At 40.1% G+C, this 19,614-nt stretch overlaps 1 protein-coding gene across 6 annotated transcripts in view; it reads right to left on the bottom strand.

Moving 5' to 3' along the window:
- Window positions 1–4,902: 4,902 nt before the first annotated feature.
- Window positions 4,903–19,614, bottom strand: part of bahcc1a (BAH domain and coiled-coil containing 1a) — a 62,629-nt gene continuing 47,917 nt past the window's right edge. For 4 of the 6 annotated variants that reach the window (XM_005744308.1, XM_013913650.1, XM_013913653.1 and 1 more), the window contains 15 exons: window positions 18,942–19,053; window positions 18,365–18,599; window positions 18,051–18,224; window positions 16,612–16,785; window positions 16,210–16,499; window positions 15,969–16,049; window positions 15,001–15,124; window positions 14,774–14,888; window positions 14,219–14,294; window positions 11,250–11,358; window positions 11,048–11,164; window positions 10,788–10,949; window positions 7,547–8,787; window positions 7,165–7,401; window positions 4,903–7,012 (listed from right to left, as the gene is read on the bottom strand). In XM_005744308.1, the coding sequence (XP_005744365.1) occupies window positions 6,803–7,012; window positions 7,165–7,401; window positions 7,547–8,787; window positions 10,788–10,949; window positions 11,048–11,164; window positions 11,250–11,358; window positions 14,219–14,294; window positions 14,774–14,888; window positions 15,001–15,124; window positions 15,969–16,049; window positions 16,210–16,499; window positions 16,612–16,785; window positions 18,051–18,224; window positions 18,365–18,599; window positions 18,942–19,053 (3,457 nt within the window). In that variant the 3' untranslated portion in view covers window positions 4,903–6,802. The remainder of the gene's footprint in view (window positions 7,013–7,164; window positions 7,402–7,546; window positions 8,788–10,787; window positions 10,950–11,047; window positions 11,165–11,249; window positions 11,359–14,218; window positions 14,295–14,773; window positions 14,889–15,000; window positions 15,125–15,968; window positions 16,050–16,209; window positions 16,500–16,611; window positions 16,786–18,050; window positions 18,225–18,364; window positions 18,600–18,941; window positions 19,054–19,614) is intronic. The other 2 variants (XM_013913652.1, XM_013913651.1) reach the window with 2 other exon arrangements.

The raw sequence follows: 19,614 nt of genomic DNA, 5'->3' as shown, positions 1-19,614 counted from the left end.
CAGCCGAAAGCAGAATTACTGACATATTTTTTTACATCTTTTTTTCATAGCTCGGTCATGTGCAAAAAAACAGAGTCAGAAAAAGATTTGGTATTTTAGATTCAGACACACATTTAAAATCCGCAACAATTGCTGCCACGCTGGGTAACTGCACTATGATTGAGCAGTTTGAAACACATGATGGTGTTTCGTACCATGTAGTTAAGCATTTGCTTTTTTTTCTTAACCCCGTGAGACAGCCATCATATACTTATACAAATCCCCCTTTTCCTGAGATTTGTTCTCTTTTCATTACCATCGTTCACTTCGTTATGAACACGCAAACGTATGCTGCAGAAGAAAAGAAAAGGAAGAGAGAGATGAATGTGAGATAAAACACAGCCCAAATCAGAAACGAAAAGAGGGGGAGACCCTGGGAATGAGTCAAGCAGTTATTTTGTCTCTACCATGTAAACATGTTGGTAATATTACAGCAGAGTTTGTACACAACATATTTGGTGAGGAGACACAGTAATCCCATGTAATACTGTGAAAAGCTCTTTTAGCATAGCTGATACAGAATCTTTACAAGCCACTAATAATGAGCAACAGAGAAATGGATTAGGGGCGGCGAGGCTGGAACTGAGCCACAGGAGGCAATACACAGCACAGCTAGTGAGTTTACTGCATGTTGGCATACAGACAGGTGACAAAATAAAGGAAAAACTCTGAACTCTTGACCCTTCCAGGAAGAGCCCCTGGATCTCCTCCAGGATATCTACTTGCAGTTTGCATGGTTGCATGACCTGGATTGAGTCCATTTGCCCCTTTTTTAGATGAAAGGAAATCAATACAAAGGTGTTCTTTGTGATCACCTTTATCCCATGATGAAATATTTTTCTGCTCGTGGGAGGGAGTCTTTTCAAGGATGACAAATTCCCCACGTGTAGGGACAGAGAGGTCACTGAGTGGTTTGATGGATTTTGAAATTATATGAATCACGTTCTTTGGCCTTCACATGCAATTACTGAACAACAACTGAGGGGAAAGCTTTAGAAGAAATGGGGTTCTTCCCTCCTTTAGACTTTTATAAAAGACTTTTATAATCAATGCTAAGGTGCTCTGAAGGTGTTGTGATAGCACATAGTGACGTAGTCGCTTATTTGGAAACTTTTTACTGTTCTTTTCTTTAGTTTGTCACTCGTCTGTATATGCTAATATCTTTATTCCAGCATATCCCTTTGAAGAACTATGGGCATTTGCTAAAAGCATTCAGATCCCCACTGATATTTAAACTTTATCTGCTAACATATTAACAGTTTCTTTGCGATTAGACACCAAAACACTCATTTTATTGAGCATTTACATTTTTATATATCCGGCACCCTGCAACATGAGTCATTTGATATCAAATATGTTTTTTATTTCTCACACTGTGGCTGGACTTTTGCTTCTCACCATTGACGAATGTAATTTATGGTAATTCCCCAGTACAATATGGTCGAGGTTTTTCCACGATGGCTTTAGCTGCTCCATAACCGATTTGCTCTAGAAGAATGATCAGGGTGTCGTTTAAAAATAAGCAGTTAGAGCCCGAGTGATCTGTTTGCCCTGCTCTCTTCTCCCAGCACCTCGTTAAGACCCGAGACCTCACCTCAACCCTTCTCTCGCATGCGCGCACAGAAGACCAGGCTGTTTGTCCCCTGTTCAACCTCGTCACAGTCAGAGGCCAGACAGGGTCAAGCAGAAGGCGAGACATTTATGAGGTGTAGATATTTGTGCAGGAAAGCATTCCTCCTGTTGACACTGAGCAACATGGTCTGGATGCTCACCAAGCTGAACCAGACAGGCACTGAAATGTAAGGCAGGCAGACCAGTCTGAGTGAGATCTCACACTTAGGTTGGGGTGCAGCTGAAGAGTTGAGGCAGTCTTTGAGGAATGCGGTCCGATGTACCAAAGTGTTTTAGTGCTATTTATCTTCCTCATAGAAACAAGTTGTTTAGTTGGCTTAATTCAGAGAGTATAATTTGTCAAAAGTATTTTAATTAAACCCCAAATTATCCTATTAGATCTCTAATGAGTCTTATGTGTACTAAGAAGTAATGAAGCAAAACTATCTCAAAACATAATAATGACCTTAACATGTGCGCACACCCACTCTTAACCCTCTGCTTCAGTTGAGTCCTGCTGACGCAGGAAAGGCAACGGCTTGGACACGGGGCAGTGGCCATAGTCAACACAAAAGGTTGTGGTGGTAAATAGAACTGTTTGTGTTCACTGGGACGCTGTTGGAGATGACTGATGTACCCATTAGTCCCTGCCTGGGCATTAGGGGGCGGGGTTGCGGCGCCCAGGCTCCATGCAGGACAAAAAGACCCCTGGGCCTGCAGAGAAAGGTCACTGACCCATATTGTGTCTCCTTCAGGCCTCGTCAGTAGTTGTTTCCCGGGTTTCAGGTTACAGAAATTGGCTTTGTCAAAGCCGCTATGCATATATGCAAATGGACAGATGCTGTAGGTTACGGATCGTGTGGGTGTACAGAGGAATGTACCTGCTGCTTCAGGCACTGAATGAGCATGGGTTTATATTGCTGCAGGCATTTCATGCTCTATTTAAAATTCATGATACTAGACTGTGTTTTGAGATTAAATCTTGTGAAGAAAAAAGTATTTTTAAACTTATTTTATATGCAGCGTGCTTTGTGTTCCACTAGAGAGCACTCTTCTTTACTTATATCCTTTATTTGACATGTCCTATATGGAAAAATGTTTGAAGAAATCCCTTTATTTTGATTAAAAAAATAACCAAATATGAATATCAGTTGTACATTTCTGTTATTTCTCTTATTTTGAGAATCTATATCACTGAATTATATATAAACATCACAGGACTTACACATTGAATTTACACATTCAGACATTTTGATGTGATTAGCCCTCTAGACTTGGATCTTTTGGGAGGAGGGTGGAGAAAATTGTAGTTTTGTTCACCTTTCGGGGTGATCATATGCCTGTCCACCACCCCCACCAAACACACACCGTCAAAGAACCGTTTCATTTTTAAAAGAAAATAGACAAATATACTCTATCTTGAATCACAGAAATTCAAATTCACATCTATCTCTGAATCAGTCAACATCATATTTACAGAGCTTGGCAGCTAAACCCACTAGGCTTTATTTGATGCTGTGACAGATCTGTCTCTATTTACTAAGGAACACAAAGCTCACATAAACTTAGTTCAGCCAGAGACACTTACATCAAAGGATTTATTGGAACAAATAAAAGAATTTGGCAGAAAAGGGGGCTTTGTGCTTGATGGTGCTTTGCAAATGAATCCAAGTAGCCTCAGTATTCTAAGGGGAGCATGTTAAAGCTCCCTAAGGGGTATAAAGAAAAGAGCCAACACAGACATGTAAATGGTGCATGTGATATACATAATGTGCAACATGACAAGAGGTCCCTCCAACATCTAGAAGTGGTGGAGGCTGGGGAATTTGTAATTAGAAGGTAGATAAGTAGAAATAAGTCATGTGAGTTGAGTAAAAAGTAAAGAGTGTAATGTGCAGCAAGCACGAGCTTGCCGTGACGATAGTGTGCCGACTTCACGAATTTCTGTTTTGGTGACTGTTAAGTTCAAACGATACAGAGTGTGCTGTGCTTTGCCTGAACTAGTTACTCCATTTGCATTAAAAGCCTTATTTTTTTATTATTTCTTTTTCTGCCTTCAATTTTGTGTCCATTTGACACACTCAGAAGACCATAATCATTTTTCTAGAATTATATCACTCTGTCTTGCTGATATTCAGTGCTTGATAAATTTATTAGACCACCACCCAGTGTAAGGTTTGTGTGACAGCTGCCCTAAATTAACAGTATTGGTAATTACCAGAGACATTTTTATGTTTCTGTAATGACTGTTACTTCACCATCTCTTTAATCAAAATTATATTTTTAATGATAAAATATTATTGCTGTTTTCTGTGAATTTTCAAATTTACTGTTTTAAAAAAAAGCATGTTATGTTTTAAAACATTTTTTTTTAAATAAAGATGACAAATCACAGGTAATGTACTTGCATTCATGAACAGAAAAAGGTAGCTTTAGTGACTGAGTGTTATCCTTGATTAATGAATTTCTGACTTGTTAGAGAAGTCCAGTGTGCCGGCTCAAATTTGGGTATAAAAACATGAATTTGGTTATTATTTGCCTAATAAAATGCCTAATAAATAACTATATAAATTTGTTTTTTAACCATTTTTTGACAGATTTTTTTAATCCTTTCTTGTTTTTATGACTGGTGGTTTAATACATTTGTTAAAGAATCACAGATTTATAGTGTGCACGCATAGAGAGTGCAGTTTTCTAACTTTCTGCTTAAATGAAATAAAATCAGTGTTTATTTTTGCTTCACAAAATTAACTAATATACTGTATATTAAAAAAAGAACAGGGTTAAACATACTCTATATGGACAAAAGTACTGGGCCACCGACACATTACACCCACAGGAGCCGCTCAGCCATGGGAGCTCATGCCCCGAAGCTCTGGGAGCACAGTTTTCGTGCTGATGTTAATGCAATCAGAGATTTGGAAATATCTAGGGGCAAGAAATTTCACAAACTGACCTGTTACAACAGTGGAATCCTATTACAGATAAAAGCAGACTGTGTGGCCAGTTGCTTGACTTTTTTTTTTTTTTGCTTGATTGAAAACAGTGAAATTTAAAAATTAAGAGGTGTGGGCAATGCTTTTGTCCATATAATGATATAATGTTTGGTAATAGGAAATGAACAGTAAGATGAGTGGGAAACAGTCAAAATAACAGAATTAAATCACAGAGGTTTTTGGATGAGAAGAATCCAGTGTTGCTTTATTTTTTAATCTTTTTTTTCACTAAATGGCCTCTATAAGACCAGTTTTATTTAAGAAATGCAAATGCGACATCACACCAAGAAAAAAAAAAACAATGTCACATTCTCATAAAGCGCTCTTGGCATGAACAGCAACATTGACAATAAATAAAATGTTGGCAAACAAAATAAAACTTTGTGAGCAAAAAAATACTCAGGATTGCATATCAAACAAGACAAAAATAGAGAAAATGTACTTGGCACAAATTAAATAACATAAGTAATTTCCAGATCGAGTAAACCTGCTCTATGTCCATTGCTTTGTGAATCTGATTGTCCTTCACAGTTAGCATCAAGGATGTATGTGTTCTGTACAAAATAGACACAGACGGCTAATGAAACTAAAAATGGACTCATTTCAACAAATTGTCAGTACTCATCTTCTTTCCTTATCAGTACCTTGACCTTCACAGTCACACCTCCAGGTGGCATTTTGGTACATATTTATGTACTAACCAAAACTGCAGGTACGTGTGCAAGAAACCATTGTCACAATGCAAAGCCAGTAAATTTTCACATAGTGGAGGACAATTATTCTATAAGTTACCAGTGATTTCTGTGTTCAGTACAGGTGCTTGTTTTTTAAATAAAGGAAATTAAGATATTAAAGACACTTTGGTATTTTGTAGGCCATATTATGCTAAACTATGCACTGATGAGTGCATTGCACATTTAACACATTTTCATTAGAAGATCCAGTATTGTGTAACATTGATTTGTGTGGACACGATTATATTGTCGGGACACTCATCGCACACAAACGTCGCGCCGTAACGGTACGCTCGTATCACATCTTAATCACTTTCGACCCGTGGCTGCGGTTAAGTCTGATCTGACTTTGTGATGATGACCATCAGAGAGGTAAATAAATAAAAAATAGCCAAACAAAAATGTGAAGGAACAGACAATTACGCAAAAAGCCACTTGACCTATGTGGGGTTTTTTTTTTTCTTTTTAAACAGAATGACACCTTTCTCTTAGAAAGGGAGTCTTGTCCTGTTGTAGACTAAATCCTTCTGTCTTTGTCTGTGCTCTGTCTCAGTCTCTCTCAGCAGGGCATATGCAGTGCAACACTAACATCTTCCACCTTAACTTCCTGCAGCAAACGAAAAAAGAAAAAGCACACACAATGTAATGTATTCTACACATATATAAAAATAAATCAATTGCAAACATGGAAAGATACATTTCATATATACATAATAAACTCCTATATAAAATAGCTTTTATGTACATATAGACAACAGACAACAATACAATAATTGAACTATACAATATACACCTGAACAGTTAAGACAGGTGAGAGGTACTGAAGTGTATGGCTTCATTAGGAACATTTAAAAATATTTACAGACATCAACTTTACATCCTTTACATGTTTTCAACTTCCCTGGAATGAAGAGGCTTGGGTCGAGCCCCGTGCCTCACTTTTGTTTCCATTCCCTCAGGTAAGGCTACCTTTTAAAGAATTGGTCCACATTGACTCTTGAGCCTAATGTTATTTTTTACAGTCAACTACAATTTCAGCTCTCCTTTTGATAGGAGCTGGAAGCGTGAGTTTTTAAAAAGGAGTTGTGAAGCTGTCAAAGGACCTTTTTAAAAGAGATTAGTTAGATGGTTGAAATGTCACTTATTGAATTTTGCTATGCTCAGAAAGACACAGACTTTCTGCTATTCTTAATGACTGGATCAACCAGCTATGCTCACGGCCTCACAAATGTTAGACACCAACAGACTCCAGTGTGTAATGTCAGTCAGTCCAGTTTTGGTGCTGACATCTTGTCTGTGGGTCCTGGAGGCAAACCCAAATAACATTAGCCATTCTGCCGGACTGAATGGTTGAATAGGAGAAATCATGACGTTATATTCTTCCTCCGAAGAAGTTCTTCAGTAGTGTGTCCCCTTAGTGGATCAGCACATGATGGAAACACCTTCAGCAGTGACCAACTGACCAGTGGTCGGATCGTACGTCCCAGCCAGGTAGTACAGATCTGGAGAGGTACTGTTCGGCTTCTGATTGCGAGTCAGACACTCATACTCCTCTCTGCTCACCACCTGGCACTTGTGAGAGATTGTCTGGACATCATTCTCATCCTCGTGGCACGACTGATAAAGGGCATGCTGGACAGAAACAAGGGATTAGTTACAGGATATTCACAAAGCAAAACGTTACAAATATAGCTACGAAAACAGTGTTATGAAATGTATTTGCCTGCTTCTTCATTTTTTTGCATATTTGTCTGCACTGTATCCCGTATAACAACCCAGCTTACCTTGCCATCTCGATGCCTTTTCCCTAGCTTTGTCTCTTCAGGGTGGTAGAACCATTTGACTTTGACTACCATTCTAGAAGTCCATGATTCCCAGAAGTTCTCAATTTGACCCACATATGGGAGGTTAGGTCGTCCAGCTGAGAGGAACACAGCACAATCTCCCACTTTCACCGTTTCTCTGCCTCGCACAATGGCCTTATAGAAAAGCTTCTTGGCCTTGCCCTTAAGTCCTCGCCTCTGTGAAAAACCAGACACTTTGACCAATCCTCTTTGATAATGACGATTATTACTGATGTTTGTTGACCTCAAGGGGCACGTATTGTAAACTATTTGAGCTAATATTGCAAGAGAAAACCTAAACCGATTGATAGCCTATTCTCACCTGTGTAGGGCTTCCTGACCACCTCCACATTTGTCTTCCTGAAAGGAATGCGGACATCTTGGGCCTTGGAATAAATGTAGCCTCATCTGGAAGCATCCTAGGTTTCTTGACAAAATCCTTAGTTGGTTTAGATAGGGAGCCTGCACATTCTTTCCTCTTCAAGGACTTGCTGTGAGAGACCTGGTTAAGGGTGGCACCTTTGGCACTGGAAACAGCCATAGCTTTGGCCACAAAGGCATGCTGGCGAGGCCTTGAAGATGTAGAGGGTTCTGATGGTTGTAGGAGCCCCCGATGGGAGGAAAGACAACTCTGCAGCATCAGTGTTGAACTATCCTCATCCTCTGAGCTGTACGAGGAATCATTTTCAGAGGAACAGAGGCTGGAACTTGAAAGAGAGCCTGAAGAGGAGGAGCTTGAAGAACCTGAAGAAGAGGAGGAGACCGAGAGACGAGAAAGGAAGCGACCAGCAGTCCTTAGTCCTCCTGAGGCTGCAGCCAGTGCAGCCCTCCTCTCTTCCTCTTCTTCTTCCTCTTCATCATCTAGATCAGAGTAGGAGCTGTGACAGTCTCTGTGAGAGCTGAAGCCCAAGTCACCATATTCCCCGAGACGCATAGAAGTAGAGGGCTTTCTTTGAGGTGTGGTCCCTTTTAGAAGAAGTTCTACTCTGGAGGCTCCCTTCTTGTTATCCTTTACCAGCAGGACTGGATGAGAGTATGCTTCTGTCCTGGGTAAGCCACTTACACTGGAAGATGCCCCTCGCAGCAGCAGAGCCTTGCTGTTCTTTGTCTTGGGGGATGTCACTCCTTCATGATCCAACTTGATGAGGAACTCTTGTCCAGACCTTTTGCTCCTTGGCATAACCTGTTCATCTTGTTTGCGCTTTTCACCATACAGCCCACTTCTGGAACCCAAAGATAAAGCCGAACCTGGTCCTGTAGACTGGGTACAGAAGGAAGAGTAACCATTTGCAATGCTTCTAAAGGAATCCACCTCAAACGAGCTGCTGCTGAAAAGGCCTTTGGTTGGGACGGAAGCCTGTGACTGGGAATGAGTCATAGAGAACAGGTCATCCTCCTTTCCTTTCAAGGTCCTCTTGGGTGCACCGTTGAACTGAAAGAGATTATCAGACGTCCTCTTTCTGGTGTTGGTCAATGAGCTCCAGCCCAGGAAAGGCGAAGGATTTTTATTGGCATTCTCAATTTGCTGCTGCTTTTGTTTTTTCCCAGAACCCTTTGGTCTCCCTAGAATGAAAAAAACATAATATGCTTTAACAATAAATCACAAATGAGCAAACACGGGTGTGTATTTGTACACACCCGTGTATATATATTAGATATACCTTTCATACAGTGGAAACACCTTTCAATAAAATATGTCTAGAATGATACTGAAAATAACTATATATAAACACAACAATAAGCTGTTCTAACAGTGAACCAAAGCTGAAAAATAAACACTTTACAAAGTATTTTTGTCAAGGCTGTTGTATTAGATCGCATTGCAGTCTATTTATAGAATTATTGTCAAGAACTCCTAAATTTCTTGTTAAAATCAACAATGTTTTGTTATGAGATAAGACATGTCTTCATCTTTAACATTAGAATTGCCAAAGGGTTCATTTAGACTCCTCGCTTAAAATAAAACCCCATTATCTCTTATTTCATGACTTTTCCTAAAATAAATTTCATTATTACATAGTGAATTCTGGGGTTTGATGAGAGACAAAAAAGAAAAAATAATTATACCTAGAATCGCCAAAGAGGCCATTTTGACCTCCATAGAATCGAAGCATGCCTGGTTGCCTAGCAGCACATATTGTTTGCACACATTTTGATATGCAGGCTGTCGTCATGACTGATGGATAAATATAGACATGCAATGGAACACGACAAAAGCAGAGCGAAGACGCAGACTAAGAATCCCAGCTGTGCAGAAATATAGCCAAGCAATGACGCAGTGAAGAACCTCCACCATCCAATATTTGTTATGTTAACTTCACTGTCTGCAAATATTTCTTAAAACTATGTCGGAAGAAAATGTTGTTTATTGAACAGTTTCTGATAATAAACTGCAAATAAACGGTGCACTGTTTTGCCCAAATCCTTGTCCAGCAAACCTTTTGGCTACGATGGAAAAACCTCAGCATGGGCCACTCACGCCTAGGTATGGAAGCCCGTTTCCGCCACTAAAAAAAAAAAAAAAGGATCCATAACTCAAAATTTCGAGTTATTTTCTCGAAATTTCGAGTTACTTTCTCGAAATTTCGATATATTAACTCAAAATTTTGAGAAAAGCAACTCGAAATTTCGAGTTAGCGCTGCCAATCAGTAATCTACGTGAATGACGTCATTTCCATGTTACCCGGAAGCTGAAGCCCTCAGCTACAAATGCTACAGCTAAGCTACCGGTATTACATCCAGTCGTGAATGCACAGATTGCTGAGTGTTTTCAGCCTTGCTTCACAAATGATGAAATCCCTGTGTTATTAGCTGAATCACATGGTGTTACTATCAGCAAACATACTTTAATTTGTTGGGATCCGTTTTTGAGTGCGCGGTCCTGCGCCATATGCTTCCGGGTAACAAGAAAGCGACCTCATTCACGTATATTTTTGATTGGCAGAGCTAACTCGAAATTTTGAGAAAAGTAACTTGAAATTTCGAGTTATATTTCTCGAAATTTCGAGATAATAACTCGAAATTTCGAGTTATGGATACTAGCTTTTTTTTTTTTTTTTGTGGCGGAAACGGGCTTCCATACCTAGGGGTGCGACCGGTCAGTGGGTGAAACTTTGTGTTGCTGGCAACTTTTCGATCTTTAGCCTGAGTATGTATCTATTTGCAGTGTTACTAAAACTACAGTAATTCTTTCTCAAATCGTCAACTTATAAATTCATATAAAATACAGATAAATTTTAAAAAATTGTTCTTTTTTTGTTTTCGTTGTGCATATGAATCAATACGTTTTGAAATTATAGCACAAATTAAATATCAAAATGAAAATTTTGGATCTTCTTTATTTTAGTATAGCTAATACTATAGGTTATCTAAAATTTGCTTTTAGCTTTTCCATAATGATGATTGTCTAAAATGATTATATTATTTTGAACTGTTAATTATCATTTTGTTTGTTGTACCTTTGTTTAGAGGATTATAAAAGTCTTTATAAAGTCATTTATAAAACTAACCTAACAGCTCATGTAACACTGGAGGTAAACATGGTTTCAGGGGTTAACTCTCACCTGGTCTTCTTTTAATAACGGTCAGACTCTGGGTGGTGTTTACAGTGTTAATAGTGCTCAGTCTGTCTGAAGGTCTCTCACTGATTGGTGCCTGCTCCAGACTGGAGGTTCTCTTGGCTGCTGAACCACTGGGAACCAATAGGGAAGGAGATGGCTCTCCACCTAAAGTAGAACATTATCAGCATTTAGTTAACACAGTATGCCACACACCCCAACAAAAAAGGGTCTAATTCCATGTTACTCCAAGAGGAGGCACCCACAGTGAATTTGGTATCCTGGAGGCAGGAGGCGGATGTTGGGGAGTGAAATCTTCCCTCGATCCCCATCATCAAACTCTACCATCACCCCGCCTTGCTTCCTCTCATCAGATGAACCACCTGCAAGTGGTAAAAATTCACTCTATCAGCTGTGATAAAAGCGGACGATATGCATATACAGTTTTCTTTGTAACTGATGCCTCACCTCGGCGAACATAGCCTGGGTATAAGCAGCGGGAGCGCTCACTCCAATAAGCGCACACTCTGGTTCCTTCAGCGAGCATAGCCTCCGACTCTGGACGTATATCCAGGACCTGGAGTCAGACCAAAACATAATTAAGATTCATTACAGGTTCCACACAATACACACACAGACATGCTTGCATACACACACTGACACACACATACAAACAGTGTGAGAGCAATGGAGCATTGTGCTTGGGCAGCCACTGTGCCACGTTTCCAAGCGGCACTTATCTCATGCCAATGTGCCAGTCAGGGCTGAAAAGAACGGAAGCCATGATGCAGTAAATCCTGACTTGCTGAGTAATACTAAAGAGGGCCTGAATAGAGGGCTTGTGATTGCAGGTTGCCAGATCCTCCCTCCAACAATGCAGGCAGCCCCAGCATCCGCCACTCACTGGGGGCTCTTTCAGGTTGCTTTCATTTACTGTTGCTATGGCAAGGGACCCTTTGACTGATGAGGTGTAGATGTGAACGTGTGTGTGCTTGTGCTTGTGTGTGTATGCGTGTCAGGGGTTGGGGGGGGGGGGGTATCAGGGTACTGCTGTCAGAGTCAAATGAATGGCTCTTGGACTAATCTAAAGACACCAAAGTGGAAGTATGGCATAATTAGAACCAGCTGCTATGTGATGAGTGTTTAGATAAGAGCAGTGTTGCCAGAACTACTTGGTATAAAACTGCCAGGAAAGTTAGAAAATGACACTACGAGCGGGAAATAGAGACGAAAGTTAAAGAAGGAAACGAAAAAGCTAAACTGATCACGTTAACAAGTTGACATTGATGAGAGGAGGTAAGTGTTAAGGTAGAGAGTAGGCTAATGTGTACTAATGGGCATGCAAGATCATCTTGAGGATAATTGAAATAACATTGTGTTCTTGTATGACTATGTCTGCATTTATACCTGAATAAAAAAGCAAGGGCGTTACACTATACAAAGAACATTTAAAAAGTAAGATTTATTTTTATTATTGTCTTTGAGACCATATGAACATGTGATATATAATTATGAATGAAAGGAACAGCAGTGTGGGTTAGCTGGACACCTTGTTTGGCTGACATAGACATAAAAAAAATCAGAGACCTGTTTGTGAGCATTTTAGGTCATGATTTCTAGATAGATATAGCTACTGTTTGGGTTTTTTTTTTTTCATTTTATAATGAATGTATTTATGTATTTAGTTTTGTTTATTAAGAGCCACAAGGCAATTTATGTTGTAGTTCCATTATATTAAAGAGAATGCAGATACATATATATGTATAAAAAAAACTGGTCACCTACACCACTCACCAATCTAAGTATAAAATCAGTGATTTTGGTGTGAAGTTTGAACTTTAAAAAAGAAAAAAATAAATGAATAAATAATGTAAATAAATATATAAAGTCATCTTACTAAAGCTAGTAAGTACATTTTATTTCTATAGTACATTTAGAAACATTTAAAAGTGGTTTATTGTTAAAAAAAACGTAATAACTAAATATGAAAAAGTTTTTCAGAAAAAATTCATGAAATACACCAAATATAATACACACAATCTCTCTGCGTTCGTTTCTTTGTCCTCCAACTCCTTCTACACAATCAGAGTTACACCAGCCAAACTTGGCTCACGAGTGAAGACTCTTATTTATACTAGATATTATGATGACATCATGTTGCCTAGCAACCAGCTAGCAGCAAGTGAAAATGACCTATAAGACCTTTTGAAAGCATCTTATCGTTTTAATTTCACAACAGCAACATCTCATTTATATCCGCAATAGCTGAATGATACATTATATACAATAATGTCATCACGTTACCTAGCAACCACATAGCAATGAGTTAAAATTACCCTCTTTTCTTGCATCCATTCACCTAGAACAGCTTTATAAAAAGCATTATGTCATTTAAAATTTTCTAGCCAAGTGCATAAACAGGCCCGACAGTACTGAAGCATGAGCATCCACTAGTTTTTGTAATGTAAGGTCACATTTTCTTTAAGGACACTTGAGGTGAAAATGTATGCATGCTGCATGTATCCATAACCATGAGGAAGTTTTGGTTACATGCAAAGTTTAAAAAACACCCACAACTTTATCGTTTAATTTCTAAAAGAATTTTAAGTGAGCTATGAGCACAACAGCATTTAGGATGAAGTCACTGCAAAGTTACAGTGGCCTCTTAACAGCTGCAAACCACAATCGTGCCAGTTAAACTCTGCTCTACTTTTCAGCTCTCCTCGTCTTAGGAATATTCGTTTTGAGCAAGCATAATGTCCTGTGCCCTGTTTGGCAATAATGAAGTCAGTTTCAGGAGATGTGGGTACGACAGCTCTGCTTTGAGTGACCCAGTTGTTATTAGTGCAAAGAGACCTGCATGAACAAATCTGTCCCACTATAGTAAACAGTATGAAGCTATTGTGAATACAGAGAAGGTAAAGAACCAGCCAAGGTATTGAAGCGGTTAAATAAATTAAATGGCAATATTACAATAGCTCTGTAACCCAACATTTGCTTCACAACAGGTCTTCATACACATATAGTGTATTTGTTAATTTCAGCCTTTAAACAGCTCTTATTTTGGCAGCAAAGGGGACGTAATGTACGCATCATGTCCTATTTAATCTCCAAACCGTGAATGGATCCTGGTTTTGGTGGGATTATCCAGCCCACACAAAGAGCTTAGTTTAACAGACATTCAAAGATACTCACACACATAAACCTAAAGATCCTGCCCATCTGTTCATATTCACTTAAGTTTAGATGCTCTCAATGACCCCTGAGAGGAAACAAGGGAAGTTGAAAGAGAGAAAGCGAAATGACTAAAAGAGGCTAAAGAAAAGCTGGAAGGCAATGTGGAAAAAAGTACAAAGAAAGAATATATTGTCGTGGCCAAAGATGAGACATGGCTTTCTTTTAACAAAGAGTGTTTAGGTGCAACAAGGTGAACTTACAGCTTCTTGTAGCAGTTGCTCCAATGAATAGATTCTTGGGCGGTTTCCTCTTTCACCGTCAATAACAACACTAAAGCTAGAGGGAGGCACAGCAGAGAGAAATAAGATGAAGCTATTTTCAGATGCTTGTATTATGCTTGCCTGGCTCCCATGTCATGTGTTACTCCCACTCTACTGTTGTTATAGCATCTCTTTGCTGCCTGCACCAGAGGAGCTGTATTGATACTCAGAGCCTAGTATGGAATAATGTGACGTTTGTTAAGTAAGAAGCATGAAATTATTGATAACTTCTATGACGAGCATGCAAAAATCCTTTTTCTTATCAACATGGCTCTGACAGCTATAATAACCTTCTGTAGACGCCCTTTTTTGCCATACCTCAGCTTCTGCTTAGAAATGCCACTTTGACAAAGTTTACTTCATGTTAACATTGACCAAAAGGTCAGACTAAAGTTTTTAGGATATAATTTGAAAGCTAACATCCTTGAGTTAAATTAAAACTAACATTAAAAAAAGTGTTGTGTATATTAAAAAAAAAAAAAACAGTTCACTTACATGTCTGGTAGCTCCAGAGTGTGGACCCTGGCAGCATATAGAAGCTCATCCTCCTTGGAAATCAGCACCTTCAGGCCATCGGTTAACAGCTCTTTGGTCAGGACACAGTTTGGAACTGCATAAGAAAGAGCGAACAATGTATCCTGGTTAAAATTTGTAATGGTGAAAGTAACCATTCTATCTGCTACTTAAAACACTATTAAAAGATATAAAATTTTATCTCAGACCTTCAGGGTTTTTGCGCGAATGGCTGCTGTGCTCCTCTTCCTCTGAGAAGCTGCTACCATCCATCTGAAAACCCTCATCAGCGGCGAAGCTCTCCAACAAACGACTCACTGCTCGTCCCTTTGGCTATACAGAACATATCAGAAGGGATGAAAGGAAGCATAAATGACTGTGAAGATGAATAAATAATAAATGTGGAGATAGTGTGATAAGATATTGTTTATAATGCTTTTCAAACTAGCAGTTAACCACAGGGGACAAAACCTGTACCATTACCTATCTGCACTCATTTTACTTGTTTTTTTCCCTCCCTCATAACACATAGTCTTCTCCGCAGAGTTTAATCAGCAGGAGGCTGAGCTATGCAAAACATGCTGAATGCGTATAGTAGTTCCACAATAATGTGTTGGAAAGTAAGGCTACGTTCACACTGCAGGCAAAAGCGCATCTAATCCCATTTTTTTGACCCTATGCGACCCATCATGGTATGACAGTGTGAACGGCACAAATTCGATATCTTCAAATCCGATCTGGGTCACTTTCGTATGTGGTACTGAATCCGATACATATCCGATGTTTTAGAAAGCGACTGCTGTTTGAACGGTCATGTCGCATTAAATCCGTCTTTTATGTCACTGACACAAGACAGACGCCAATTATCAGCGCCGGAGAAGACATCGCGAACGTTTCCTGGCCATCCAGTGTAGATGTTAGTGAAACTGTTGGGAAGACAATGTTGGAGAAACGTGAACATTTTATTTGTACTGAAATATCTGCAGATTCTGACAGAAATCTGCAACTATCCTTTGAAGCACCGCTCCACATTTTATTTGTAGTGTGAACAAGCAGACAAAAAAATCGGATTTGATCAAAAAATCGGAATTGAGCATTAAGACCTGCAGTGTGAACGTAGCCTAAGATATGACCAGAATTGAAAGCTTGTGTTTGTTTGCTGTTCGCCTGCTGGTACCTGTTGGTCTTTGCTCCTTTGTCCCCTGCTTCCATCTTCGCCCTGCAAAGATGAGCCCCCAATTGGCCAGCAACTTCTCCTCTGGTAAAGTGAGAGAAGAGGAATTATTGCCACAGCAAGGGCACATGAAGATATAGCAAATGCAAAGTTTGTACTTCAGTTTTGTTGTGTCATATCTTCAGTATATGTGGTTTAATAAAATTGGTTGATCAAAATTTCGATTGGAAATCTTTTTTTTTACCTTGTTAATTGCTCCTCTCAACATGGTGCTCTTGCGGGTTGCCCGCTTCAGCCTCTCACTTGTGGTGGGAAAGGTAGCTAGTCCCATGCTCCTCCTGTAGCGGTTGCCTCTGGTCCCAAGACTGCCCCACCGAGGTTCCTTAGACCTGGGCCCACATGTTTTTCTTGCTACTTCAGGCTGCCGATCTTGGTGGTCTTGGCGATTTTTAACTGCTGTGGTCATGCCCATCCTAGAGTTGGACTTCTTCCTGATTTTGACTTCCCCCTCTGCACCAGACAGACTCTGGGATCCTGTATGGTTTGATTACAGAAGGACATTTAGACTGAGCTAACAATACAAAGGAGGACAAATGTAAAACAGATGCTTCTTGAATTATCAATTATTTTCAAAGGGCAGTCTTACCATAAAGCTCCTGCCTTTGTTTTTTGTTCCAGGCTTTCTGGTTGGCTTCCAGTTTTACAACAGACGATGGACTAGGCCCAATCATGGAGGAGCTTAAAGTGACATCTCTAGAGGGTTGGACTTTGTAATCTTGAACTTCATCAGTATCACAACTGCCTTCCTCTTCTTCATCTTCTAGCAGATTTAGGAAACAATAAAACATATATTCAGTAAAGGCATGAAAAAAAAAACTTAGCTTATCCAATCCATCTCCCCACGTCATTACCAACCAGTAAAGTTCTTTAACTCACTCCCAATCAATCCACAGACACTTCATTAGCATTAAAGTAAATAGTTTAACGGTTCATAGGAAAGATATATGAACTGCTTTGCTTCAGTGGTATTTCCTGGTGTGAACCCACATGCTACTGCGAATGTGTGTGCTAGGGAGAGTATGAGGGAGTTTTTATGTTTGTCACTGCAGTTTTTTTCTTTGCAGCGGCTCTTTGACCTGGTATGCAGGTCTCCAGGGGTGTGCAAAACTCTCACAGCCAGGTGTCTATAGCTGTGTGTCTGTGTCCAGCCCAGACCAGCCAACAGAGCTGACCACTGAGCTGTTGAATGTAAATGCACATCTCTGCCAAGACATACATCCCAATCTTTCTTCACTCGCCCATCAAAATGGATTGGTTTTCAATTTTTTTTTTTTTTTTAGAAATTAGCAAAAGGCAATATAGATTTAAAGGCGCTTTTGGATCATAGACTCAGTACATTAGCTGTACTTGTCAGATATGCATTTTTATTTTATTTGTAGAAATTTGTAGAAATGTTTCAAAAAATCCCTGTCATATTTTCATAGCTAGCTATTTAGATATCTAAAGGTAACTTTCAATTTTGGTATTCAATTTTATCTATATAGCAAAAATTCACAATTGGCGGTGCCTTAAGGCATTTTATATTGTAGATAAAGACCCTGTGATGTTAGACAGAAACCCCAACAATCATGAGCAAGCACTTGGTGACGGTAGGAAGGAAAAGCTCCCTTTTAACAGGAAGAACTCTCTAGCAGAACCACCCTAAGGGAGGGGAAGCCATCCACCGCAACCGGTTGGGGGGTGACAGCAAAGAGAAGCGAGCAGTGAGAGAAAGACAGGACAAAAGACACACTATGGGAGAAAGAGCCAGAGTTGAATAATTATGAATGATTAAATGCAGCAGTGGTGTATAAACACAGAGAGAGCAAAAAGAGATGAGTGAAGAAGAAATGCTCAGTGCGCCCAGCAACCTGGGTCTACTGCAGCCTATGTTTTAGGGATGTTTCAGGGTCACCCGATTCAGCCCTAACTACCAGCTTCATCAAAACAGAAAGTTTTAATCCTAATCTTAAAAGTAGAGTGTTTGTCTCCTTAATCATTAACTTGACTTAACTACGTCTCCAGGCTCAGTATTTACTGTCCCACCTTGATCAGAGGAGTCGCTCTCTGCAGGCGAGCTTTCTTCCTCCTCCATTGCTTCGTGCCTTTGGCCACGGTGAACCTTTGTTCTGTGCTGGCTCAGGGTGGTCGATCCCTTTTTACGTGCACAACGCACCAGTCCGGTCCAGCTCTCTTGGTGGACACTGTCCCCACTGGCTGCTGAAAAAGTTTAAGAAATAAATCACTGCTTAACTCTAAGGGTAACTGCTGATTAGGGGGAAAAAACAACAATACTCTGCACAGTAAAACTAAAAACAGGAGGAACAAGCACAATCAGTGCAATGATTGCCACTATCTACCTGTATCGCTTTGTCCCCCAGACTCTCGCCTGGAGTCTGCTTTGCTTGTGCCCTGGCTTCTGTGTCCATGCTTAAGGTTGGAGCTGCAGAGTGAAATTTCCTTGTCCCTCGAGCCTGTCCCTGAGAGATTCTTTTTAACCTGGGCCTTTTGCTTGAGCTGAACCACATCTCCAGCCAGCTTGGAGTTGAGCATGCTGTGAAGACTGCTTTTTCTGCAGCTCTGTGCTTTTACCTGCTGCAACAGAAAGACAGATGAGACTGGTGAAAACCAGTTACACTCCTTACAGAAGCCACAAAAGCATCACAATGACATCATCATGACATCATCATCTCCTCTGACATTGTGAAGAGACCCCTTGTTTTCTCAAGAATAGAGAATTAAAAAAGCAATTGGAGAAGCTCTAACAAGACAGACATTTATATGGAGAGCAGAGGATCAGGATGAACTCCTGAGGGTAGCGCCTAATTAGAAATGGGATGCAACAAAGGGATATATCAAATGCAACGAAACAAAGAGCGGCTTCTTTTATTTCTGGCTATGTGTGGGACAAGGGGAGTAGGACAAGGGGACCCTGACCTGTGTGCTGCTGAGTCGCTCAAAGCCTCGACTGGACAGCCTCTTCTTCCTTCGCTGGCTTTCTCCGCCCCCTCCCAGGTCGTCAGGCAAACCAAGCCCTGCCCCCATCGATCTGCAAGGGGAAAAAAAAGAAGGGAGTTGAGTCACCTCTCTCTGGGATCTGGTAACTTTCCCTTTTCTGTCAAGTGAGCCGAATGACAAAAAGGACAAGAAGAGTCCAGTGTCTGAGACATCCACTTGAAAATTAATCTCTAACAAGAAAACTGAGATTGTTTGAGGGCAATTTGGTGCTTCTTCTAGGGAGAATGTTTGTCCCCTGTAAAGCACTACTGCACAGCTTTGAAGGATACCGTGAATGGTTATAAGGCACTGGAATTTGAATGTGGTCATATTGTATTCAGTGAGTATCATGCCTCTCTGGTTGCTTTTTCATATCACTGTGGCACACACTTTCCCCTATGCTGAGCAGCATCACAGGCCAACCACTCCAAATGCCCTTGAATTTCCCCCTGGAAGACTGCCCGTAGACCACACCGAAATGAGCCAGACCATGCTCAAACAAAAGATTAACTTCCTCTCTCCTAGCATGCATACAACCTCGGAAACCATTCCATTTAGAAAGTAAGCAATGACTAAATCTGACGTAGATAAGTAAAATACTGCGCATTTGTTC

The sequence above is a fragment of the Pundamilia nyererei genome, unplaced genomic scaffold (assembly GCF_000239375.1).
Source record: "Pundamilia nyererei isolate P.nyererei 1_Seehausen unplaced genomic scaffold, PunNye1.0 scaffold00142, whole genome shotgun sequence".
NCBI classification, from domain to species: Eukaryota; Metazoa; Chordata; class Actinopteri; order Cichliformes; family Cichlidae; genus Pundamilia; species Pundamilia nyererei.
This window is presented reverse-complemented; position numbering and strand designations above follow the sequence as displayed.